Source organism: Anopheles marshallii, chromosome 2, assembly GCF_943734725.1.
Source record: "Anopheles marshallii chromosome 2, idAnoMarsDA_429_01, whole genome shotgun sequence".
NCBI classification, from domain to species: Eukaryota; Metazoa; Arthropoda; class Insecta; order Diptera; family Culicidae; genus Anopheles; species Anopheles marshallii.
In genome coordinates, this window is record NC_071326.1 from 11,528,226 (window position 1) to 11,553,911 (window position 25,686).

The following is a 25,686-nucleotide window of genomic DNA, read 5'->3' on the forward strand; positions in this document are numbered from 1 at the left end:
GCTTAAACGAATGTACGAACACTACGAAATATTACATCGAACCCTGGTACGCGTGAAGCACACATTTTTGTACGGCACTGTAACCCAGGCAGCATGCTGGCCCGACGTACCGACGATCGTACATGTGTTGCTTCTACTGTCGCGTTGCGTCCCGTTCGGGTTCCAGGTCGGCCAACGCAAACCATTCCGCATTTGTTGCTCGTACCAGTCGGATGGGAAGTTTTTCCCCCGTGCCGGGATATTAAGGACACGCCGCGAAACACGCCGCCATTCGTTCGCACTCACGTGTTTTCGGGGACTAGCGTTCTGTTGTTGCTATAAAGTAGCTAGGATTATGATGAACGTTACTGGCAAACAATACATTGAAATTGTACACCGACATTTGCACATCGGAAACAGTGGAAAAACGCAGTGCAGTGAGTGTTTTTGTAGTGAAACAGAAGTAGCGAGAAAATAAAAAATACTTCTGCCTCTTGGTGGTTCTTCGCCCTTGAAAGTGAGAAGGAATTTTAAAACCGCTCAATGCTGTAATTACCTGTGATGGTTGTGTCGTAAAGGTGCATTCACTTGGAAAAAGTCGGATACTGTGTGTGTGCGTGTGTATGTGTAGGAGAAAGTCCTACATCATACCCGTGTCCCGTGAGTTCTTAACAGCTCTAAATTATTGAAATCAGTTTTTTGGCGAAGGAGACCGCTGAAACACGACCGACGCCGCCAACCGCCACCAGCATGTTGCGCTTCGGAGGACTCAAGTACAAGAAATTGAATAACGCCGGGTACGCGGGCGAAGAGCAGGAGACGCCGCCGTGCGGCCCCACCGAGGGAAATGGAAAGCTGGAAAAATCAGTACATTCCACACCGACGGCGACCACACCATCGAAGCAGCAGCAACGGCTGCACAATCAGCTGAATGGAACCGCAATGAAAAATGTAAGAAGCTTTTCTTAGACATTTCGCCATCTTCCAGCCTTACCGTTGGTGTCCCCCTTCTGCCCAACATTGTTATGCTTAGCTAGATACACCTTTTCTTCATTGCTCCCAGGACACAGCAGCCGGTATCGCTCCACCGCCAGCACACTGTGTGTGCTTATTCTGTCCTTCACGATTTTCTTATTTTGCCTCAACATATACATCTCTTTACGGGAGGTGCATTGCGGCACAGCGCAACCAAGATCCCGTTCCGTTCGCACGGAAAGATTAACATCATCTCAAGCTCCCACAAGACCGACTTCAAGTGGTACCAGTGTGTAGTAAATTAAAAATTCATAATTATAAGCCGAGCGTTCTCCGCCTTACCAGGCTGCTGCGATTAGAATGCGTGGCGTGGATGAAGATGTTTCCACCAGATGCGAGCATAAAGTTGTTCCACAGAAGTGTAACAGTGGTACCAACAAAACAAAAAAAAAACAATGTCTGTCGAATTGTCTCACACGGACGGCAAGACTTGGTAATTGAATTTGGGCAAAAATCGTACGGAATAATTTATCAACTTTCTTCACACTTTGCGGGCTAGAAAATTGACACTCTGTAATGGGAAAGTTGCGGCAGACAAGCATCACCTTTCTACATCGTCGAACTTTTATCCGGCTGATGGATGAATCTCTATCAGGGAATCTAGGCTTCCCGGGGACCAATATGGACGGAAACTTTTCCGATCGATCGGTTAACTTCTTATCCTGCCAATATAACAAGACGAAAACTAATCAATGCCACTGTATATAACGTTTGCCCCCGGTCTAGGATGTATCGATTTAAACAGTGTTGTCTTCAGTTCATAATGGTTCTAACGATGCGAAACGGGGATTACATAGCATCACTAATATTTCCATTTTGTAAGCCCAGATAAACCTTCGCTCTCTCAAAGATCATTTGTCCGAGTCCGGGATGGATTCAAACGCTAACCAGTCGTCACTGGAGCAGAAACGGATTGCAGTCATTAAAAATGAGCATCATCATTTTTCGATGGCTAAATTTCCCCCATTTCCCGGGCTATTGCCGGGTACCCGATGTACCCGTAAGATCTTCGCGTTGTTGGGACAAGACGTTCGTTTGATGTTTATTTATTCGACGAACTCGCTAACTCAGCGGCCCCGAGAGCAAAAGGATTCCTTACCCTTCCATGAGTTCCATCCTCCCTTTTTCTACCGAATGTGATTTATCATTTTTAACGTAAAAAGGTTTTCCTTTCGTTGTTTTGTTAAAGCCTTTTCTTTTTGTTTTGCTTTTGGTTTGGTTTGTTCCTCTTCCAAACAAGGAAAAGCATCGTCGTGAAAGCAAAAGTGTCAAATCATCGTACAGATTGGCGTTGAAAGCAGAACCTGGCCGGCAGGCCAACATTGGGGTTGCAATATTCATTGATTTCTCCCAACCACCGCCTCACCTCTTTCGGGCTGATCGGTGGTTTGGAGGAGAATCGGGTCCGAATGGGAATTTAATTCGATGCGTCCAATAAAACTCAATCCTCTGCGCTCGACGACCCGATCTTAACGACCCGGAATGGTTCAGGAAGCCACCCCTCGTCTGGGGCAGGTTAATTGAATCAATTTCCATCGATCATGAATCGTGCGTTCGGTGCGCGCCAAGGAAGCCACACTCGAGGACGACCGCGCCGTGGATAAAATCACGCATCAATAAACAAATTTGTACGCCAGATGAATTGGAATGAAGGTCCAATCGGTAGAGGGTTGTGCGTCAGCGTGAACGGACGGACGCAGAACTGTACATACTTGCTGCGGCCCTCTAGTATTCCTTGGCGTGTGTGTATGGAGCCTTCCGGGGAAATAAATCGAATTCCTCACGGTGCACTCTTCTCGTCAGCCCCCGGACCTGACCGCTCCCGGTGTGCGTGTTTTGGCGTGACAATATTTTTCTAATTTAATTTAATGGAAAAATTTAACGGTTCACCATGTCCTCCACAGTCGGAAGTGTGTGTGTGAGTGTTAGTATGTGATGGGTACATATTTACTTTAACTCACACACGTACATACATTCCTTCCTACCTATGGTGCTCGAGTCCTCTGGAGCAAATTTGGAAAAGGCACGAAAGGCCACCAAGAAAAGCGAGCGACTTATGCTTCGACGTCATATTACGTAAAGCTACATGCACCTTACATCGCACGCCGAAGACCCAGGTGAAGGGTTTCGACTCGTACTAGACACCCGCCCTAGCACAGGCAGCGTAATAGAAGAAGCTCAATTTACATACTGTGTGAGTCTGTTGCTACAGTCTGTTGAAGCCTTCCTTTTCTTTGCTGGATGAGTTTTATTGTTTGGCGTACAGTTGGATGTGTCCTAAACCTTCACGAAAAACCTAATGTCCACAGAGATGGGAGACATCGCCGCTTTCAAAGTTGTCCGTAAAAAACACGATGCCATCGGTTCCCTCGCACACCTTAAAGCGATAGAAAGCCTTCGGTGTCTTTCTAAAGCGTCTAATCCGAGAGTTGACCAAGCATGGAGCAAGTGGAAAATATAAAAAAAAAACTCGGCCCGGAGAACACCGATTAGCGTAACGAATTCTTTACGTATAATTTATAGCACCGGAGCGCGTTTTTGTCGTAAAACCGAAACATTCTCAAATCAGCTCAACCCAAAACCGTCGATCGGTTCTATTTCGATTTCAATTTTAAAGGTATTGTCATTTTGTACCGTATTGAAGGGATGGACTTCACATTGCCGAGCAGGTTCTACCTTTTTTTTTTTTTTTGTTTTGGATTGACTTTTATGGTCGTCCAAAAATCCTCACAAGCAAACACGCCGGGAAATGGCTTTGGTCCGTTGTTTGGTTGCCTTTGGGAACAGGTACATTGTGCCACAGGGGGGAGGGGAAGTGGCGGCACGATTGGGAAATGAAGGAAAATAATGGGGAAAAAATCCATAAACTTTAACGATCGTCCTTTTTTTTCAGATTCGATGAGGTGTCCTTTTTAGAGGCTTTAGAGTACCATTTGCAACTTGTTCCGCGTTCGGGAGGGGGATCGAATCAAAGTCCGGGAGATCCGGGATTGGGTGCCACCTTTTCAGCTCAATTCAGCTTCGATTGGATTACAATGCATTGCGGCAATTGGGAAGAATGCTTAGTCAGCTAAAGGAATCGTATAAAAGCTAGATGGTTCCCGATAGTCATCCAAAAACCCTTCTTAAAAGCCATCCCAGCGTCCCAGACCATCGCATGCGTCTGTGAGTGTCTGTTATCATCCTTACCCATCGGAAATCAAACGTTCTCCATCTACTTACGGCACGTCCAGGACACCTTCGCACAATCCAACTCTGTGCGCTGTTCGTGGTTGACTCATGCTCCTATTGGACCGTGAAGAGATAAGCATTGTGAAGATGCGTTTTCCGACCCCGTATGTGTGTGTGTGTGTGGATCGTTGGCAAACACGATGATGCACTTTTGGTGTGTCGGAGGGTGCCCCGTGGTTGACAAATTGTTCTATCGGTTACGTCGTAGGTGACAGTTTACGACTTCGCATAATTAAAATTCTTAGATAACGTTGCACGGTCTCGGTATGTTTTGGGTCGGATCGGAACAAGTTGATTAGATCTTCGAACGGTAGAGCGAAGGGACGTGAGCCCTACCCTAGCCCTACTCTACCCCCCCCGATCCGGGACAGTCAGGGACACATCCCACCGAGAAACGCTGGGATGGGCAGGGCTTTTCATGCGTGTTTTTTTCTCCGAACGGGATATATTTTACGACCCTGGTTCGCTGAGCTTCGAATGGCATCCCAAAAACGGACAAACCTCACGCGCCAGTATCTCAGATTGTGGTTGTCACCTCGAGCTCGGGGACCTTTTTTCTTCTTTTAACACTCTGCATTCCCTATCGCCAGAGTTGTGCCGCAGAGTGATAATGCTCGGTTTTTTTTTTTGTTGGGTTGTGAAGCTAATTTATAGCTCAACTTGTCCGTTGACACTTTCTTTTTACAGCCATGGAAAAGCCCTTGCTACATATTCTCAATCAATCTGAAACGCGCTGTAGACTTATCGTAGACTTTTAGAGGTATACATTATTGTCCCGTATCCGACCGTCGGAATCGTCTCTCGTTTTGTGCATCGCTCCGGAGTGCTGCATGCTCTTTTAAACAGCTCATGATGGAAAGGACCCGAACCGTACCGCAACGACATTCGTCGGGGTGTCGAAGAAATTGTTTATCTTCACGATGCAATAAATTATTCGATTTGGTTTAAGAGGGCCAATCTAATAGACCGCGAGCCCGGGCATGCTCCACATTCTACCAGAACGCACGCAGCACGTCCGTCCGTCATGTCCTCCCACCCTGCCGTTTGTTCCCCGCAGGATTACACACTGGGCGAGGCGTATGAATTTATGGTGTAGGAATTAAGATAACCACTTAACATCTTACACGCTTGCAGACGTTTGAAGATGCTTCCGACGGGGAAACGAAACTATCCCTCCAAAGATCTCGGGCATCTCGGGCACGGGGGCCTCACTTTTTTAATTGACTGGCCGACTCGAGCATGGCGAAACGATAAAGAAGCGTACCCCTCGGTTGTGATGCCCCAACAATGCCAATCGAATGGAACAAGTGTTTTAACGCCCTCCATCATGTGGTGGTGGAGATGAGATATTACTGAATCGTTTTGTTTTTCCACCCGAAAAAAAAGGCAAACACTTACTGCAACAGAATTTTTGGGTAAAGTGCATAATGGCACTATTTTTAACAGTGATTCAATTTAATGCATCTTACGCGGGGTGCATAAAAGGAGGTTAGTGTTTGCCTCCAACCGCAAGAGGTCTGGAGAGGCCTACCATTTCTGGTATAGTCAAGTCCTGCGTACGGCGAAACGGTCCGGAAGGGATTTTGGACCAGTCCGGTCGTGTGAAGACCGGTGCCACTACCAAATGCACCTCGTCGGGCCGCCTCGAATCACGCCCCGAATTCGGTACCACTTAAATCGTTTGACAGCACGCTTTTCAGGTCGGCAACATCTCTTTGGCGCCTTCGTGTCCGGCGTTTGATCAAAGCAAATTGTGATCCGGCACCGAGCGGCATCGAGTGTAAACAGTGTTTGATCGCTTCTCGGCACTGCAAAAGAACCAATAAGCCTCGGAAGCACATTGGAACCTCGGCTCGATTAGTTTTTCGTCTGGACGAGATTGAGGGGTGGGTGGGCGCAAAATAAACAAATAATGCAATCGGCACATGTACAGCGACATGAACAAAATGCAACACACGTCCCCCCCCGGGGAACAGTGGTAAATGAATTGGCATATTTCCACGCTCGCACGTTCCTCGTGAACGTGGACATGAAGCGTACGGGGCATATATACAGTCTACCAGCAACGGCACGGGATTGAACCAGAATGTAATTTGAAGTCCATTTCTCTTGGGAACCGCCCATTCCGGACGTCGAAATCACATCGACACGTGTCGCAGCCAAGCTTCATCATCAAATATGCACGATGCGGGTGAAACGATTGTACCACCGTGCGTCCAACCATTGGATACAATTTGTCTCCATCGCCCGGTCGAACCGAAGCCCAAGATTCTGACGGCTCAAGATACCACGTAACCTCGACCAGTTGCTGATGGTGCGGTGCGGTGACTTGACGACAAAGTGTTCTGTGTTCGTGGCATACGCCAAATTAAACCAGCCGCAACGAAAAGCCGAGGGAAAACGAATGCGGATGCTGTGCTGCTGACATTCAGTCACTCAAAAAGTGGGCCCAAAACTCGGCCGGCCGACGTTTCCCCATCCGAGATCTCGGCACACTTTCCACGAATGCACGGCGGGGTGATGCTTTGTGTTGATGGCAAAAGAGGGAGCAAAACGCAAGCGCAAAAAAAAATGGACCAGTACACGCGGAAAGGAAATGTTTTGAAAACAGTACTTAATTGTATTAGCCATTCGATTAACTCGTGGCCAAACATTGCCGCACCACCGCCCGCCATGAACCATGGTGCATTTAATTTAGGAATAACATTTTATCCGGGGGTCATTATTAGCTGCTTGTACGGGGTTGCGCGCCCGTTGCTCTCGGTTTCCGTGTGTTATTTTGGTGAAATATCGGCTTCCCCCTTTGTTGTCCTCGTACCGATCGACCCAACAGGTCCGGTGGAGTTGACGTTTCGGCTCACTTCCACATGGGAGATGGCTGAGAGTGCTGGAGAGATGGGATGCGATTTGAAAATTGTTGAAATAACAACGCAAAACAGCGGCAGCGTGTGTTCTTAGAGGGGTTCCTTTTTCGGAGACCCTTCAGTCAGAAGGGGTTTGCATTTCCAGCTGAGGTACATATTGGTCTAGGGCCAGCTGTGCCCACCGAACAATGGCGAAACCACTTGAAGGATTCGCAGTAGAAGCGAACGAAAACGGAGGGAACCGAACGGGGCCTATTCTACTTCAATTATCGTACGCATTTTCGAATTGATTCGATACGATTCTCGTACCCATTCTAGGTTTGTCCTCTATTTCGCCATTTGTGCAGCATCTAGCTTCTGGCACACGGTGTAAAAGGAGGAACTAGCACAAAAGGCCTATGAATTTGATACGTTTCGGTTTTGTGGTTCGATTTTCTTCTACTTTCCACCATCTCCTATTCTCTCTTTCTCCCAGTGCGGCTCGGTAAATACACGAAAACCTTCACTCCATTCTGGATGGCATTGCTTAGGCGTTTCCCTTCCCGGTCTCATCAAACCGTTCGCCAACGCGTCAGAAGTATCGTACGGAATATTGTTATTTATTTACCACGTCCACGCACAGATGGGCCTACCCATTTTAGTTGAACAAACAAAGCGACCGAATTTACCGCGGAGAAGACGCCACCGTCATCAAATATCGTTCGATATGCATTTCACGTACGTACGTCGGGGGCTGGAATTTCTTCTCCGTCTGCGGCAGAGAGTTCCATTTCCTATCCTTCTCTGCATTTACACTTTCACATTCGAAGAGACCACCGATCTTGGGGTTGATTGTTTCGAGTGTATGTGTGTTTTTTTTTGTACCATTCCTATCCGGTTCTCATGCTCGTTAAAATCAAACGACGATGCTTCCAAGCAGCACACAGAACATGTCTCATTTCTATGCCAGCTCTAATGTCTGTAACACACGCAGCCAACGGACGGACGACGGGGTCTTGCCTGCCTGCCAATGCTTCAATTTCAGAGGACACACTTCAAAAATTGGATCTGGTTTCGGAAGTGCGGGAAAGTAAGAAAACAACAACAGTTCAACGCCATACTGGCAACCTTTCCTTCCGACGAGTACCGTTGACAAGACCCGGGGGTATGGGGATATGAAGAAATGCATCCGGCAACATGTTCTCGATGCGGATGTCACCCTATTTCTTCTCTCGTATTGCGAAAACATTACTGTTCCTGTGGTGGTCCCGAAGACGCCTTGTTTATCCTTTCCCGGCCTTGGTACCTTCCCGGCCTATGGGACGATGTTGTGACAGTTTACGTCTAAAGAGAAGATCCTTTTTCGAGTCAAAAGATTCGTCAATCGTCATACCTTTTTCGGAGACGGCCATGATATCTCATGTTGGCGACTCGATTCGATTGGCCGCTTGTGAAGTGTTGATCCATTTCGCAAATGTTCGTTCAATTCCTTTAATTCCCTTAAGCCCGGTATAAAGGTGTCTAATCAAACAAAACCCTGCTTCTGTCCCTTTTCTCACCAGGTCAACACATCTTCCTCAGAGCAGAAACGGCACCGTAACAACTTCATGCTCATAGTTGGCGGTCTGTCAGGGAAATCACATCCCGAACCCGACTCGCCCAAATCGCCTTCCCATGCTGCCGTCCAACCGTCGTCGCCTTCCTCCAACTTTAAGCTGCTCAGTGGAAAATTCGCCATCGACAGCAAGCGAAAGATCAACTGTAAAACGAGGATCTACAAGTGCATCAAGCGTATCCTGAAGCGGAACTCTTTCCATGCCGGCACACCGAAGGAGCACCAACCTAGAGGACAACGGACGCCTGCCGCTCTTCGGTCACCGAATGCCGCTGACTATCGGGAGATCAAGTCGCTTCTGGAGAAGCAGCACCGTGATCTCGAGTACGACGTCAACCTGGCAAAATGTGTCGAAAAACCTGCCTTTGTAAGTAATCTCGGAGCAAACTTCCGCGATCGATATGCTGATCATGCTTATTAAATTCGCGTGTGCTTTGTTCTGTCTTTTCTCTAGATCAAGAAGATCGCGATCAATATGCTACAAAGTGCCGTTTCGGACGAGAAAGAGGATAGCACATTGGTGCTGCATCGTGAACAAACAGCATCCGTCACCGGAACGATACAGAGTGACCTCGAGCGGGACCGCGAGTATCAGCGATTGCTGGACGAATGTTGGTACCACGAAAACCTGCCCCGCAGTCTTTCCCTCCAGCTGCTGATGGATAAAGTCCCCGGCTGCTTCCTGGTGCGTAAAAGCACCACCCAACCCGACTGTTACGCACTGTCGTTGCGTGTGCCTCCTGGATCAGGACCACGCATCGCACACTACCTCATCGTCCGGACGGCCACCGATGGGTACAAGATCAAAGGTTTCCAGAAGGAGTTCAGCTCGCTCCGTGCCCTGATTGTGCATCATTCAGTGATGCCGGAAGCGCTGCCAGTACCGCTCGCCGTGCCACGTCCCGTGAATTTGGTGGTCAAGACCAAGTTCGAGGATGATTATGAGACCGTATTCGATCTAGCCAAAGCGGTACAGCCCTAGCCGCAGCATGGCTGATGCCATGGTGGAAGCAGCGATTACCAAAACAACATGCTAGACTAAGCTCAGTCACTTTTCAACTGCTATTTTGTTATCCCTTTGTCCCAAAACCTTCCCCAACGCCGCAAGTCTACAATTATGAGATGAGAAATAAATTATTCTACAAACGTTACAACGCAAAGCGCATACGTTTCATGGGAGTGTCTTTTCTCCACCGTCGATCGAATACGGGCGGGTTGCCTGGTCGAGCGGCTCACGCACAGGCCGCATAATTGTAGGTTATGAATCCGAAAAAATGGATGAAAGGTCATTCGAAATCCCAAACAGTCCTCCGCTCGCTGATCCTCATTAAGAACGCGAAGAAGATGAACGCCTGTCAGGCGGTTAGGATGAAGCGCACGGACATGCCCACGCATCAGAAACGCACCGTTGTCTAGACCTTTTAAACGCCTTTATTTTCCTTTCCGATCGGATCGTTGTTATCGGGAAAGCAGCCCATCTTCCACGCCAAACCACATGCAGCCCTCGGTAGAGGAGCAATAAAAATCAACACAAAACATGTCATTAAAATACGATGTCTAGCCGTGGCGCGACCCATGCTCGGTGTGCTTTTATCCTAATCGTTCCGTGGTGCTGGCAAAATGCGGTACGACCACGGTCCAGTTTCCGGTATCACTAGAGAGGAAACAGCAGGTAGGGATGAGCCGCACGCATCCTGCGATCGTCCGAATGCACGCCGGATCTAATTGGGCGTTGTTGCACCATCGCCGGCTGCGTATCCCTGATGAAATTAGTCGATAGATAATTATGTGGGTTGTCGTTTATTTTAGTGCCATAGGGGAGATGAGAGTGGGATACATTATGATGTTGTAATGATGATGTAACGGGATGGATTCATTTACGCACGCCAGAAGATGACGCTGACAGTGGTCCGTATATGGTGGTGGTGAAAGAATTCGAGCTGAACTTTGTGTTATACGATATTGGCTCAATATAAGCTCTCAGTTCAATAGAATATTCCTAGAAGCAACTCTCATCATGAGGATTACAATTAATTCTTTGTAGCAACACACTTCAAGGCCACGATGACTGTTCCGGAAATTTGGAAAAGAAAAAAAAACCCTCCTGTTTTAACTACATTTACGAACATCCCTATTAAAGTGGATGTGATCAGAACTTAATTAGTCTGCCACTTGAACGCTCATAATGTAAACCACCAAGAAATCATGGATTTCACACATAAATTCTTTTCTTGTGCTCACCAAAGCTAGACCATGTTTCCGTTGTGCTGCTAGCATAATGTTTCTTTGCCCTGTGAAGGGTTTCATATTTCGGGGTCGGGTCGGCGAAAAAGGAAACTTTCCGTACTTGCAAGAAGCATACAAAAAAGGCCCAGCACAGAATGAAACATTTGTACCGCAAGAAACACAAGCACGCCGTCCAGAACTGGGGAAAAGATAACAGAAGAAAGGTTAGACATGAGAGGGATAGGATAAAAAAAAAACATCTGCATATTGTCGTAAATTAAATCAATGCGGCGTAACTGCAACTAGCAGCTTGCCAGTGGTTCTTCTAAGCTTCTCGAGATGCTGGTTCCCACCATTTCGATCTTTCTTTAACTTCCACCACCACGAACCAGTGACAAATAGGTTAATGTTTCTCTTAGAACAGCACATGTGAGCTCATCAGTAAAACCGTGTCAAACAAAAACCAGATGTTGGGAAAAAAACCCCGGATAGTTTAAATGGATCTCATTGTAAAAAAATAATATTGCCACACTGAATTGCTTAAATTGGAGCACAAGAGCATGGAATGGAAAGGATGCTGAATGGAAGGCTAACTTACTTTAATGGATTGAATAGAGTTTTGCTCATACATTTACTACTTTATCTAACTGCCTACAACATTTTGCGTTGTGTGGTTTGTATTTGCCATTTATCACATGACGGAATCTATTCGCAGAAATATGACAAAACCGACCAGAAGCTCAAACTTGCTTTGTGCACTGCCGAACAATAGATTCCTTGATGTTACCTCAACGGTTCTGCAAGGCTGTCAGAATGTGATGAAGACATCATTATCAGCCCTGGCGATACCGAAGGTGATCTCTCACGGGGAGTATATGCCCCGTACAAAATGTAGCGAACGAAACGGCAGACAACAACCTCCAACAATATGTAAAGAAAGCATACATCAACAAGATAACATCGTTCGCTGGCAGGGAAAAGTTTGCGGCGCGAAGAACAGCGGCCCTCCTCGAGTCCCATTGGGGATTTTGGAAATGAATTCTACCGCTGGTAGGCCCGGTTATTTGCCATTGCCATTAGTTGCCAGGGGGAAACGGAAAAATAATTGACTGTCACTTCATTAAACGCCCGCTTGTCAATTTCTTGTGTGTCCGTCGTCGTCACCGTCGTGTCATGTACATGGAGGAACCGGAGGGAAAAAAAAGAATCGGTAGTGGTTTATTGGGATAAGGATGGTGTGTTTCATGTGTGAGAAACATTTGCCACATTTGCCGTTAAGGTGTTGCCCTCGCCTGTCCGGGGACGAAGGAAGAATTCCAACTCGGGAGTTTCTAAAGATGTTCCTGCAATGAGAAGACAGCAGGGCTGTGAGCAGCAGGAACCAAAGTCCTTCACCCATCAATGATCGTAAAGTGGCTTATGATGAAGAAACTATTCATGCATTTGCTTCTCCGGTACGCACTCTCTATTTGCTCCCCATGAGGTCTGCACAAACAACGGTCGACGAAACGGAGCGAGCAAAACATCCCTTGCACCGTGCATCCTACACAATCAATCCTAGAATGCTTTTGTGCTTCTTAATAGACTTTTAAAACATCTTTCATTTGAATTGAATGCATCCCGGAGTGGGATGCGCTGAAGGATCACTTCGAAGCACAGTTCCTATTGTGCTGGCGACCCGCATAAGGTTTTTTTTCCCATTTGTCCAAACCTTACTAAACTGAAATGAACGAGAAATGATCGTTGGCAAACGGTTTAGAGTGTATATGAAAACAACCAAAAAAAAATGTATATGTTTAGAAGACCCGGGTACTGGAAGGATCGCATCGAATCGGGGCAATACACGACCGGGGCCAGAAGGTCTGCAGCAGCAACAGAAGGGTCTGCTCATTTTTCATTTCAAATGTCTAAGGTCCTATCGGAATCGAAGCAAGATCGCATATATCACGAAGCAAAAGGAAAAGAAGAATAGCCGCCAGAAAATATCCTTCGGCCAAATGGTCCTTACTAGTTGCTCATTTGAAGGAGATTTCTAAGGTCCCGAGTAAAGCCCACCCTTTGGTGCATTCCTCGAGTCCTCGAGCAAATTTATATCATGTTCAGTTGCTGATTCGAGGTTTGAAAAGTCCAGCTAACTTGGTTCAAATACAACTTCCTAGCTTCGCCGACAGAGGCATCAGATAAACATTTTTACAACCGTCTACCACTTCTGGCTAATCCGATAACGGGCCCACAGCAATTTCAGTTGCTGCCCAAAATCGATAGGCAAAAAAAAACAACATTCGCTCCCTGGAGTGTTGCTAGAGTGCTGGCAAGCAACTCTGGCTGGCCGGGAGGTTCAAGTACTTTCCGATGAAATGGAAAAATCGCAAACAAAGATCTCCGACCGTTACAAACAACTCTGCACCCACTTCAACGAAGGACGGGTATGGGTCGCATCGTACGTTGATCATTGTTTTGGCAATGATGTACCTTGCGACAAAAGGTTCCGAATGTTCCCCGGGTGTCTATGGATATCCTTTTTTGCCTACTGCTGCTCTAAAAAGTCACACTGCAAGATGCCCGTGCAGTATTCAGCTCAGGTAAACCAAAGGACCTTCGTCAAACTCGAAAGGACACCCCGAATGAAAGCATAGCCCGGGTAAGATTCCGGTGCATCGCATTAACCGCCACACGCATACACAATCGAATTGTCGTTTTGCATCGGTCAGCTTGGTTACGCAGAAAAGGGAAACCAGAACCACTGGTGAAAAGTTGAATTTCTAATGTAGAACAAGTTTGGAAGGAATAGATGCCTTCCTATCATCTCAACATTATAAGGAAAACTTTACTCACCGTAACCATGTATACATGTTTCCCTCGCACTTTGTGGCTGTGAAGGAAATTAATAGCGGATAATAAAATGTTCAGCCCACGACTTTATGATATTCAGGATGCTTAAACTACAGAACATCGCAACGCATTCCATGCCTTGAGAAGGTGAGATGTCGTAAAATAAAGGTGTTTTGAGGCAGCTGCAACTGCTTGCCACTCGATATTAGCCATAGTACGAATGAAGGTGGAAATAGTTTACTTAAAAGCCTTTATGAATAGAAAAGGCAACATATTCAGAACAGATCTAACCAAAACACTTCGTCCGCCGTAGCTTGAAATAAACTAAAGCAGCGTATACACGTCTATTTTACCTGCGAATATCGGCTGATATGGACATATACACAAAACACAGATATGAATTTTAACAAACATAAAACGATTACAATCATCGAATAATGGCAGCATGAAATAATAAGAAAATTCCTAAAACATTATTTTCTATTGATTTTACAAAAACAGTTTCACCAACGGACGAGCCATGTCATCTATAGCCACCTTGAGCAAACGTATTTACATGCTGTCAAATGCCAAACTGTCAAACTGCACGTGCGTCTTCCAAAACAAACAACCACGGCACTCCGAAAGCACCGGCTGCAAAGATGAACCTAAAATCGTATCGTCTTTTCATCGGTAATATTCCCGCAGAAACTACTGAGCAGGAATTACGCAAAGAATTCAGTTCATACGGTAATATCGAGTCGTTAGAAATTAAAACGAAAACAAATCAGCTGAATGATTCGGTAGACACATTCGGTTTCGTAACACTTCAGACGGAGGACCGCATCGTACCTCAATGTGAGTGTAGAAACATTCGCAACCACCGTTGCAAGTGCTTCTTTATCGTATTGAATTCGTATTGAATTAATTTTACTTCTCCATGTTAAGGTATCAAGGAGTTTCAACAACAAAAGTTTAAAGGAGTGTACTTGAATGTATCCCGAGCAAAAGAATCATTTTTGGAGAAATTGAAACGTGAACGAGAGGAAGCCGAAGCTCAGAAAAATAATGCTTCGCTTTTGGATCCATATAAAAAGACAGGAGGGGATAATGTTGCGACGGAAACTGTAGCACCTCTTCCTACATTACCAACATTGGGTAAAGGCAAGGAAAGCAGTTCCTCTGAAAGTTCAGAATCGGAAAGCGATGAGGAGGAAGCAAAACCTCCACCGACAGCAGCTCGTATCAGCAGACCCCAGGAATCAAAAGAACAAGATGATCTAGTGAAGAAGTGGAATCAAGAGACGTACATTGAGTATGGGAAATTAAAAATTCTTCCAGTTACTGGCCAAGTAACGGAAGTAATAGACCGATCCAAACCTCACCAGAAGCGATCGGAGGATAAAAAACTCGGCGAAAACGCTCGAATCGCGGATGAAAAACGTAAACAAGGTCTAAGTAATTTAAAATCTGCGTACGAGCAACAAAAGCTTGCGATCAAAAGTGCTCTCGCTGGCGGCTCGCAGAACAGTAAGAAGAAAATTACATTTGACGATGACGACAACGATACCGCGGGAAAAAAGAAACTGTCCCTGTTCGATACGCAGGAGGAGGAAGACGATGGATTCCAGGGAAACTTCAAATTACGCAAGCAGATGCTCGGAGAAGAAGGCCAAAAGTTGTATGAAATGCAAACGTCCTTCCAGGCGGATAATCGGTTTCGTTTGGATGCTCGATTTTTGGAAGATGCAGATAAGCCCACCGAAACGAAATCCGCACAGGCGAAAGGGAAGGACAAAGAACGGATGAAGCAATTGGAGATCCTTTCAAATGTTACCGGCAAACCGATCAGTTCAGAAAGTCGTGTTGATGGGTAAAATTGAACCTATGCATGACACTGTTTTACGTTGCGCTAATCTCGTATATGTTTCTTTTTAGTAAAAACACACTGCAAATGCAACGTTTTGATCCTTTACAACAAAAAGAGTCGAACCAAAGCGATAAACCAGAACCCAAAGTGGCAACTGCTGAAAGGAAAAAAGCCGATCGTCGTGAAGACGATTTTAAAGTTTCTAATGAAAAGTTTTACAAAGTAGCGGAAAATTTTGCCATTTCATCTCAGCATCAATCGCAAGGCTTTAGTTTGTTATCAATGTTCGGGAAAGCAACGAAGAGCAACGAGAATACGATGGAAGTAGATTCTACACTAGCAGACAAACCACTGAAAAGTGACACCCGTTTCCGGTATGAATCTTCCGACAGTGAAGATGAGCAGAATCGCAAGAAACAAAAGAAAAAGGAGAACAAGAAATCCGAAGCTGACGGAAAAGCCAAGCAGCAAAAACTTCATTCTCACCAAACGGGACCGGGATACTATACAAAGCAGGGTATATGGAAAGAGAGCTTTTTCTTCCTTCCCAATGATGCTCGGCTTGATGGTAATATGTTTACAAGGAAGCTTTACTTTTACTTGTTATCTATATATTAATGATTTTTTTTTTGCAGTTGGTCGTGAATTTCTTGGTTTCGTGCCTGGCGAAGACGGAAACGTGAAAAGTGCAAAGAAAGCAATTGTTGGCTTATCGCAAAGCGATTTGCAAGATGTTCGTCTACTGTACAAAAAACGCAGATATCGCGAAAGCAGATTCGTTCAAAAAGAATCGAAACTTGGCCTTAGACGATTGAAAAAGAAAACGATGGCTGTACGAAGCAAGATCAACAAACCGAAATAATTTGAATATTGCAACTTCTTTCTCCCCATCAAAAGGTGTCATTTTCAAAAGTTGAATAAACGCCTTACGTCATACAAAATGGTTACAGAACAAACGTTATCACATACTCTTTACGATTGAAGTGTCTATCAATGGAGAAGATCAAGCTCTCTTAGATTAGAGGCCTATTTTCAACGGCTCACAAAAGCATTCAAATTCGTTATCATCCTCTATGTACAGCATGTTATCATTTTCATTGTCAAATGCGGTAAATTCTCATAGGAACTAGGTGTAGAAGATCAAAAATCGTCTTGAGATTGACAATCGTACACTTTCGTTCATTCGTTGTCCATCATGTTTTGGGTAAAGGTGGCATTCACCAGCGCGCTTTGCGCCATTCTGTTTACCGCAAATGGGTTCGTTACGGCCGACCAAGGCGATTGCGAGCTTCCTTCCGGACTACGTGAGGAAATAGCTCAGTATCAGCCGGTAGTGGACTCGATTTTCCAACACATCGTGTCGGGTGAGTATGCGGGCAAAACCTGGCAGAGTTTGCTGGAGTTCACGGATCGATTTGGACCACGGCTTACCGGAACGAAACAGCTGGAGGATGCGATCGATTATGCAGTCCAGGAGATGATCGCAGAAGGACTCGATAATGTGCACACAGAGGAAGCTGTTGTGTCGCACTGGCAGCGCGGAAGAGAATGGGCGGAACTGGTTGATCCTTTTAAGAAGAATTTGCCCATGCTGGGACTAGGAAAATCCGTCGGTACTCCTCCAGAAGGCATTACAGGAGAGGTGATTGCAGTGGAATCATTCGAAGAATTTGAACAATTTACTGTAGAGCAAGTGAAGGGAAAGATTGTGGTTTTTGCTCCAGCGTGGGTTAGCTATGGAGTGACGGGCCGTTATCGATACGAATCAGCATCATTGGCATCGAGAAAAGGTGCTGCCGCTGTTCTGATACGGTCAATGACGCCTTTCTCTATTGGAACGCCCCACACTGGTACTACCCAATACGATGCGGATGTACACCGTATACCCGCCGCCGCAATCACAGTTGAAGATGCAATGCTATTGCTGCGAAAGTTCCGACGTGGGGACAAGATGGTAATCCATCTTAAAATGGACGCGTTCAATCTGGATCCAGCGATATCTCGAAATGCAATCGGTGAGCTGGAGGGGCATACTTTTAAAAACACCTCCGTAGTGGTGGTTTCCGGTCACATGGACAGCTGGGATGTGGGAACTGGAGCTTCGGACGACGCTGGAGGTGTCTTTATTTCATGGAAAGCTATATCATTCCTGAAGGCAATGGGATTGCGAGCACGTCGTACAATTCGAGCCATTTATTGGACGGCTGAAGAGGTGGGCGTCGAAGGTGCTGATGCCTACGAGAGGCAGCATGCCGAGGACGAAAAGAAGGAATTTAATGTGTTTTTTGAGTCCGATTCGGGCACGTTTGAACCTACTGGACTCGACTTTTCCGGAAACCACGCTGCACAGTGCATTTTTGCAGAAGTAGCAAAGTATGTTGTCTTTTCCAGTAGTTGTAAAGAGTTATTACTAACGATTCCTTATTTGCTCTAGATTGATGCCTGGGTTTGACGAATTCACATATACAGAAGGAGTCGTAGGATCAGACATTGGCAATTGGGTTGGAAGAAGGTTTCCAGGCGTATCATTGCGCAATAAAAATGAGAATTACTTTTGGTAAGCATCTGGAAGATACACAAAGCAAAGTCCAATTTAATCTTCTACATTGAAATTCCTACAATAGGTATCATCATTCTGATGGCGATACAATGCAGTTGGAGGATCCGGTTGCGTTAGACAGAAGTACCGCGCTATGGGCCGCAACTGCCTATGTGATCGCCGACTTAAGCATTGATATTCCGAAAGAACCTCTGAATTACAATTATAGTTGACTTTCTTTACTGGTTTCACGTCACTTCCCAAACTACTTTAAAAGTACACAGTGTAAACATTCAGAAACTTGAATAAACGATCCTAATATGATCATGTCCACGATCATTTATAAAAGACTTGTGTATATTCCTAGATCTAGCAAATTATCTCTAAACGAATGTAAACGAACTTGAAACCCAATTTTAAATTCCGTCTATCGGTAGAACATCACTCTAGCAGGACTAAGCTTCGCAAATAACATATGTTCAACTTTTTCGAATGGTTAATAGTACCATTTGAATCATTAAACACGACAAAGCTGTTTTGCTTGAAGAAGTGCCTATCGATAGCAAAGATTATGTAAACCAGGTCTTACAGATTAGACAAGATTCCGAAGCACCATTCAAGGCATTCAAATTCGGTATTATCTTCAATCAGGAACTTTACCATGTCACTGATAGTACGACCATTCAATTAAAGTGGGATGATGTATTGGAAGTGCTTATATCAACCCCTTATTACTCAAGTGCTTTAGTTCATTCGTTGTCCATCATGTTTTGGGTAAAGGTGGCATTCACCAGCGCACTTTGCGCCATTCTATTTACCGCAAATGGGTTCGTCACGGCCGACCAAGGCGATTGCGAGCTTCCTTCCGGACTACGTGAAGAAATAGCTCAGTATCAGCCGGTAGTGGACTCGATTTTCCAACACATCGTGTCGGGTGAGTATGCGGGCAAAACCTGGCAGAGTTTGCTGGAGTTCACGGATCGATTTGGACCACGGCTTACCGGAACAAAACAGCTGGAGGATGCGATCGATTATGCAGTCCAGGAGATGATCGCAGAAGGACTCGATAATGTGCACACAGAGGAAGCTGTTGTGTCGCACTGGCAGCGCGGAAGAGAATGGGCGGAACTGGTTGATCCTTTCAAGAAGAATTTGCCCATGCTGGGACTAGGAAAATCCGTCGGTACTCCTCCAGAGGGCATTACAGGAGAGGTGATTGCAGTGGAATCATTCGAAGAATTTAAACAACTAACCATAGATCAAGTGATGGGAAAGATTGTGGTTTTTGCTCCTGCTTGGACTGGCTATGGTCCGACTGGCCGTTATCGATACGAATCAGCATCAGTGGCAGCAAGAAAGGGGGCTATCGCTGTGTTGTTACGGTCAATGACGCCTTTCTCTATTGGAACGCCCCACACTGGAATTTTACGGTATGATCCGGATGTTCACCGTATACCCGCCGCCGCAATAACGGTTGAAGATGCAATGCTGTTACTGCGGAAGTTCCGACGTGGGGAGAAGTTGATAATTCATCTTAAAATGGAAGCAATCAATTTGGAACCTACGATATCTCGGAATACGATCGGTGAACTGGAGGGACATACTTTTAAAAACACCTCCGTAGTGGTCGTTTCCGGTCACATGGACAGTTGGGATGTGGGCACTGGCGCTTCGGACGACGCTGGAGGCGTGCTTATTTCATGGAAAGCTATATCATTCCTGAAGGCAATGGGACTGCGAGCACGTCGTACAATTCGAGCCATTTATTGGACGGCCGAGGAACAGTACTTAGAAGGAGCGAGCATATACGAAAGGTATCACGCTGAGGATGAAAAACAGGAGTTTAACGTGTTCTTTGAATCCGATTCGGGTACGTATGAAGCTGTTGGACTCGACTTTTCCGGAAACCTCGCAGCACAGTGCATTTTTGCGGAAGTGGCTAAGTATGCAGACAGTTATCACTTCAAGAATTAAATTTAAATACGAATCTTTACTTACGGTAGGTTGATGACGGGCTTCGACGAATTCACATATACAGAAGGAATCGTAGGATCAGACATCGGTAACTGGGTAGGAAGAGGTTTTCCAGGCGTGTCTTTGCGTGATAAGAATGAAAAATACTTTTGGTGAGTGAATACACACAACGTGACTACAAACACTTAGACAAGGAATTGTGATATGTTTTTTTGCATCCACTCACAGGTATCATCATACAGAGGGGGACACGATCGAGCTGGAAGATCCTGTTGCTTTGGACAAAATCACTGCTCTATGGGCTGCTACTGCGTACGTGATCGCAGATTTAAGCATTGATATCCCCAAAAATGTGGTTCATTACAGTTACGAATCACGAGAAAACTAAATTTGGTTCCACAATCAGTGAAGCTAAATTGTTCAAAAATTTGAAATTACAATAAATTCTTGAAACTAAAATGTTGTTTTCTTTTTTTATTTTACCCCTCGTTCGAAACGTCAAACGTACTTTTTTTCTCGGGATCACAACACCCGGAGCCGGTGTAAACAATCCACAAACGCGTGATCGAAACGAAATACGCTTCAACCCTTCCTTTTCTACCACGCTTTTGAGATGCGTGCGCGCTTCTCGCGTTGTTTATTATTCTCCATCGCCATCAGCGAATGCGGACCATAATAGCGATAAGTAGGCCGTGCGTTTCCATGCTCGTTTCATTGTAATCGTGCATCGTGCGCAGGAATGGCTTCCGTGATTCTGTTCCTAACCGTAGTTGGATTTTTAGGGTTTTGTGGACTTGTGAGTGCTGGAGTGGCCGACAATCGTATCGACACATTTGGTAAGCACAGTGATGGAAGTTGCGATTTGCCGGATGCCCTGCTGAAAGAGATACACGGTTATCAACCGATTGTGAAAAAGATTGCCGACAAGATAGTGAACGGAGAATATGCAGGCCGTACCTGGGACAGCTTGGCGGAGTTGGTCGATACGTTCGGAGCGCGAGTGGCCGGCAGCGAACAGCTGGAAAAAACTATCGATTATGTGCTTGATAAAATGCAAGCCGATGGTTTGGAAAACGTCCACACGGAGAACGCTTCCGTTCCGCACTGGGTGCGAGGTTTCGAGAGTGCTGAGTTGGTAAAACCGTTCCGCAAGAATTTACCCTTGCTGGGGCTGGGCAGTAGCATCGGTACACCTCGCGGGGGCATTATCGCCGAAGTGCTGGCCGTGGAGTCGTTCAAAGAATTCGAAACAATCCCGGCGGAACAAGTGCGGGGAAAGATTGTTGTGTTTTCGCCGGTATGGGAGAGCTACGGTCGCACGGTGGTTTATCGCAGCCAGGCAGCATCCGTTGCATCACGAAAAGGTGCCGTTGCAGCGCTCGTCCGTTCGATTACCCCGTTTTCGATAGGTTCACCGCACACGGGTCAGCAGCATTATCAGGATGACGTCAAAAAGATCCCCGTCGCTTGTATTACGGTGGAGGACGCACAAATGCTGCTCCGAAAGTATCGCCGCGGTGAAACGATGGAAATTCATCTCGAAATGGAAGACAGACCGATGGAACCGGTCGTTTCGAGGAATACGATTGGTGAACTGGTTGGAACAACGTACACAAACACATCGGTTGTTGTCGTTTCCGGTCATCTGGACAGCTGGGATGTTGGTGTCGGTGCAATGGATGATGGTGGCGGTGCCATAATCTCTTGGAAAGCGTTAACGTATCTCAAAGCGATGGGACTACGGCCAAAGCGCACCATCCGGGCCATTCTTTGGACGGGCGAAGAGGAAGGACTTTACGGTGGAGCTGCCTACAAGGAAGCACACAAGACGCAGGAACAGAAAGAATTTAATTTCTTCTTCGAATCAGACATTGGCACATTTGAACCACGGGGGCTCGATTTTGTCGGCAACGCGGATGCCGAGTGTATATTCCGAGAAATCGTCAAGTAAGATTATATTGTCCGCTAGTTTTCTTCATGACCCAAAGTAATGTGCCTCCTCCGCTATTTTAGACTGATGGCTCCTTTGAATGCGACTGAGTTTGAAACCCCCACGGATGGAGGACCGGACATTAGCCACTGGACGACGCGTGGGTTCCCTGGAGCGTCTTTATTGAATAAAAATGAAAAATACTTCTGGTAAGTAATTTAACCCGTGATGATGGTGGTGGTGGTGCAAGTGGATTAAATGGCACACTGTTTACACATTCAGGTTCCATCACTCCGCCGGAGACACGATGGCGGTGGAAGACCCTAAAAATTTAGATAAATGTGTGGCTCTCTGGGCTGCAGCAGCATACGTTGTGGCTGATCTGAGCGTTAGCATGCCCAAGGATGTAATGCCGTAAAATAAGATCTAATCAATCCCTGTAAGGTATTTCTGTTGGTAATATAATTGTGTATCCAATGCTACAAAGCAGTGGTTCGCAATAAAAGATTACAAGCGTTGCTCTTTTATGTTTTATTGCGTTTTATATTTCCTTTCTTGTTTTACCCTTTAATTTAGTTATGTACTCTTAGTTTTCCTGTTACTTCATATGGCTGCCGTAATGTTTCATTGTTACTCGTCAACTGATTTAATCCTAATTCCGACCGCATTGCAAAAGTATTGCAAGGATGTTCTTAGTTTAAAGAGTAGGTTAATGACTGGATCTGCACGGCGGCAATATATTAATGTTTTCATAGTGACGCCATCTGCATTCGTCCGTTTATGCGTCGTCTGTTTACACTAAGATAACTTAACAAACACGTATGTATATCATATCTTCTTGTTCAACTGCTCAACTTAATTATTTGACGCACATACGCGTGTTTTAATCTTTTAGTTATTATGTTAGCCTCGCTTAGTAATGGATTCTGCCGAGTAGTTGGTTTTTTTCGGGCGGTTTTCTTCCCTTTTCAACATGTCTAACTCTCTTCCTTGTGTTTTTTTTTTTTGAGTAATTGTTGTATCTCGATTTATGATGGCTACACACGTAAAGAAGTACACTGGTAGAACGGGCGCTTGGGTGAGTAGCGCTTGGAGGAAAAATTTGAAATAGACGTACTAGCTATATGTGTATAAGTACATATGTATATACTTTATGTGTATATTTATATAATAACTGGAGCTTGCTTTGTTCGGTTTGTAGCCCTCGCGCCACCACACATATCGCTGCTGACTAGGCAGATGCCGTTTTCCTTACATTTTGCAACCATGGATCTATGGTGTACTTGCTCTTGCTAGAATGCTGCATTCTTTTTGCATGTCTTGCACATTTGGTAGTCGGACTGCTCCTGTTCTGCATTCATTGCGAACAGGTATGTATGTATTTCATTGCACTTGCACTTAGTTTTTGTACATTAAATCTTTTGGGTTTAGTTGCTCAAGTAAATGTGGATAAGGTGGCGACTCGCGTGCCTGGCAAGAGCTGTTTGTTTCGTGTTTAGTTCAGAGCATCTTGACGGCTGATGGATTATGGTGTGTACGAGCGTATTTGCATAATAGTCCGTTTAATCTATTTGAAAAGTGTACAGGTAAATATCACACTTAGAAAAGTCAAAACTTTGTTTATTCTAATCGCTCTGCAAAGACGATTCGCGTGTAAGAGACCTCAGGTGGAGCGATAGTTTGGTTGTGCCGCCATCTATTGGTTTGTGATGTTTCATAAATATATCGCTAAACATGAACGGTAAAAATTGGCTTTTGTTGCCAACAGTGTATCTTTCATGGTTCAATTTTCAATTTTGGTATCTGTTACAGTCAGAATCGATGGTAGATATTGACGATATTGATAGTGGGTAACAGTGATTGGGGAAACGATACGGGTGCATTCTGCTTGCTTGATCTCCAAAAATAAAACATTCCTTTGCATTTGCATAATCCATCGTAATAACAACTTGCGGATTCTGCTTGGCGAGAACTTAAGCCCTTTAGGTTGTCAGCAGTTTCTACCAAACGCACATACACACATTTCGATGCTACGGTGGTTTATGTTGATGGTATTGCGATCGAGCAATTGCAGCGTCGCTTAACGCTCCTGAACATTACATGCAGCGAATGAGAGGGATTTTGTTTTTACAACGAAAATGTACAGCTTAACAATGCGTAGATAGTAATAGTGGTACCGCGCCTCCTACCCTTCGGATCCCTTCGTGCTCGCGTGCTCGATCAGTGTTTTCATCGATAATATTTCGATAATATATATATTTATTATCATTTATAATTATTATGTTACTCAATCAACAACTTCAACAGTAAAATATCACTTAATTTGATGAAAGATACTGATTTCTCACTTGTTTTTTTTTTGCGTATGCGTACGTAATGTCTATTTTTATGTTATATTACCGTGTATGAACCTCTTTTGAACATGTGTACTGAAAGTTACTGGAATGTTGTTTTTTTTGTGTGTGATGAATGGCGTACGGGATTTGGAAAATGGCAACAACAAAAAAAAACGACTATCATCACTTTGCTTTGCCTTTGTTTTTACATGCTAAGATATTTTTTGTCGCATTTAACAATACGACTATGGAAAATCAACACGGAAGCAATGTTGAAATAGATATGCAAAGTTCCGTTGTTTAAAGGAAACACGTTCAGATAACGAATCAGATAAATGCATCTTATGTTACATAGACAACTGGTGCAGAATCCAAACATAAACAAACTCTGGTCTGTTTAAATTCATCTTGTTAAACGTAACAAAATGAGCTACATTCTCCACTGCCGTAGCTGTGTTTGGAACATCGTCGATGTCCTTGCTGTTCTTTTTACATTGCTGTTTGTGCCCAATGTGACCAGTGACCTTCACTGTTACGTTCTAGTTTTACTCATGGCACATGCGTTCATATCTTACAATCGCTTCGAATATGTATAACTGTTAGAATTTTCTTAAGCGAACCCTCCGATGTTCATCGATGCATTCATCAACTGGAATGCTTCAAATACGTTCCATTCTTTCGCTCCGACCCCGAATCACTGCCATTGCCATCATAAATCCTCGAAGGGCTAGCTAACTATCTAAATTCCGTACCATTCCCTCTTTCCCAATTGCGTTAACGCGTCTACTAGTTTCTGGCTGGTTGTGTTCCAACACCGCATAAACCCGCCCGTCATACCGGTCAATGCTATTGCAAGAAAGATACAACGTGCTACTTTAGAGTTACACCATCTTATTGTATGTATGCGTTTGAAGATGAGACGTGACAATAAGGAATGTACGTGCGTGTCGTAATTTGAGATGAGTGCAAATTTTACAGTGCCGTCAGAAGAATATCCACCACTAGTTTACTACACTAAATTACACACGATTCGGTCTGATTGCCATTCCTATATCAGGTAGATTTAGCTGTAGATCGTAGCATTAAATCGTCGCGTTTAATATTTGTGTTTGCCTTTCCTATACTTCGAGAAGAAACCCGGTCACCATGTGCTCTCTGAGATGACAAGGCATGTCATACAAGGTAGTCTGCTCTGGTTCTGTTCTCCTGTTCGGTAAACTCAAGTTTCAACTTGGAACTCAATTGGAACATCCGCAGAAATTGCTTTATCCGGTGCTATGAACGGTTCAATTGAAAG

General features: G+C 45.0%; 5 protein-coding genes across 5 annotated transcripts; all 5 read left to right on the plus strand.

Annotated features, from left to right (window-relative positions):
• Nucleotides 1-729: 729 nt before the first annotated feature.
• On the plus strand, nucleotides 730-9,685 carry LOC128708415 (EGFR adapter protein-like). The gene is made up of 3 exons (XM_053803393.1): nucleotides 730-930; nucleotides 8,651-9,070; nucleotides 9,158-9,685. Exons 1-3 carry the CDS (start codon nucleotides 730-732, stop codon nucleotides 9,683-9,685), a joined length of 1,149 nt encoding a protein of 382 aa, XP_053659368.1.
• A 4,717-nt stretch (nucleotides 9,686-14,402) lies between these two features.
• LOC128719280 (probable RNA-binding protein CG14230) lies at nucleotides 14,403-16,472 on the plus strand. Its single transcript, XM_053812905.1, has 4 exons — nucleotides 14,403-14,598; nucleotides 14,689-15,613; nucleotides 15,679-16,178; nucleotides 16,246-16,472. Exons 1-4 carry the CDS (start codon nucleotides 14,403-14,405, stop codon nucleotides 16,470-16,472), a joined length of 1,848 nt encoding a protein of 615 aa, XP_053668880.1.
• Nucleotides 16,473-16,805: 333 nt separating this feature from the next.
• LOC128719281 (carboxypeptidase Q-like) lies at nucleotides 16,806-18,382 on the plus strand. Its single transcript, XM_053812906.1, has 3 exons — nucleotides 16,806-17,983; nucleotides 18,045-18,167; nucleotides 18,235-18,382. The coding sequence occupies exons 1-3, from the start codon at nucleotides 16,806-16,808 to the stop codon at nucleotides 18,380-18,382; spliced, it is 1,449 nt and encodes a 482-aa protein (XP_053668881.1).
• Nucleotides 18,383-18,914: 532 nt separating this feature from the next.
• On the plus strand, nucleotides 18,915-20,511 carry LOC128710128 (carboxypeptidase Q-like). Its single transcript, XM_053805168.1, has 3 exons — nucleotides 18,915-20,092; nucleotides 20,153-20,275; nucleotides 20,352-20,511. The coding sequence occupies exons 1-3, from the start codon at nucleotides 18,915-18,917 to the stop codon at nucleotides 20,509-20,511; spliced, it is 1,461 nt and encodes a 486-aa protein (XP_053661143.1).
• Nucleotides 20,512-20,862: 351 nt separating this feature from the next.
• Nucleotides 20,863-22,471, plus strand: LOC128706694 (carboxypeptidase Q-like). Its single transcript, XM_053801634.1, has 3 exons — nucleotides 20,863-22,070; nucleotides 22,137-22,262; nucleotides 22,336-22,471. The coding sequence occupies exons 1-3, from the start codon at nucleotides 20,863-20,865 to the stop codon at nucleotides 22,469-22,471; spliced, it is 1,470 nt and encodes a 489-aa protein (XP_053657609.1).
• Nucleotides 22,472-25,686: the final 3,215 nt, after the last annotated feature.

Bases quoted from the DNA above. Each gene is read 5' to 3' on its own strand.
- LOC128708415 (XM_053803393.1), top strand. From the start codon at position 730: ATGTTGCGCTTCGGAGGACTCAAGTACAAGAAATTGAATAACGCCGGG. The intron at 931-8,650 runs GTAAGAAGCTTT...TTTTCTCACCAG, and splicing joins ATGGAACCGCAATGAAAAAT to GTCAACACATCTTCCTCAGA. The intron at 9,071-9,157 runs GTAAGTAATCTC...TCTTTTCTCTAG, and splicing joins GTGTCGAAAAACCTGCCTTT to ATCAAGAAGATCGCGATCAA.
- LOC128710128 (XM_053805168.1), top strand. From the start codon at position 18,915: ATGTTTTGGGTAAAGGTGGCATTCACCAGCGCACTTTGCGCCATTCTA. The intron at 20,093-20,152 runs GTATGCAGACAG...TACTTACGGTAG, and splicing joins ATTTTTGCGGAAGTGGCTAA to GTTGATGACGGGCTTCGACG. The intron at 20,276-20,351 runs GTGAGTGAATAC...ATCCACTCACAG, and splicing joins AAGAATGAAAAATACTTTTG to GTATCATCATACAGAGGGGG.
- LOC128719280 (XM_053812905.1), top strand. From the start codon at position 14,403: ATGAACCTAAAATCGTATCGTCTTTTCATCGGTAATATTCCCGCAGAA. The intron at 14,599-14,688 runs GTGAGTGTAGAA...CTCCATGTTAAG, and splicing joins GGACCGCATCGTACCTCAAT to GTATCAAGGAGTTTCAACAA. The intron at 16,179-16,245 runs GTAATATGTTTA...TTTTTTTTGCAG, and splicing joins CAATGATGCTCGGCTTGATG to TTGGTCGTGAATTTCTTGGT.
- LOC128706694 (XM_053801634.1), top strand. From the start codon at position 20,863: ATGGCTTCCGTGATTCTGTTCCTAACCGTAGTTGGATTTTTAGGGTTT. The intron at 22,071-22,136 runs GTAAGATTATAT...CCGCTATTTTAG, and splicing joins ATATTCCGAGAAATCGTCAA to ACTGATGGCTCCTTTGAATG. The intron at 22,263-22,335 runs GTAAGTAATTTA...TTACACATTCAG, and splicing joins AAAAATGAAAAATACTTCTG to GTTCCATCACTCCGCCGGAG.
- LOC128719281 (XM_053812906.1), top strand. From the start codon at position 16,806: ATGTTTTGGGTAAAGGTGGCATTCACCAGCGCGCTTTGCGCCATTCTG. The intron at 17,984-18,044 runs GTATGTTGTCTT...TATTTGCTCTAG, and splicing joins ATTTTTGCAGAAGTAGCAAA to ATTGATGCCTGGGTTTGACG. The intron at 18,168-18,234 runs GTAAGCATCTGG...TTCCTACAATAG, and splicing joins AAAAATGAGAATTACTTTTG to GTATCATCATTCTGATGGCG.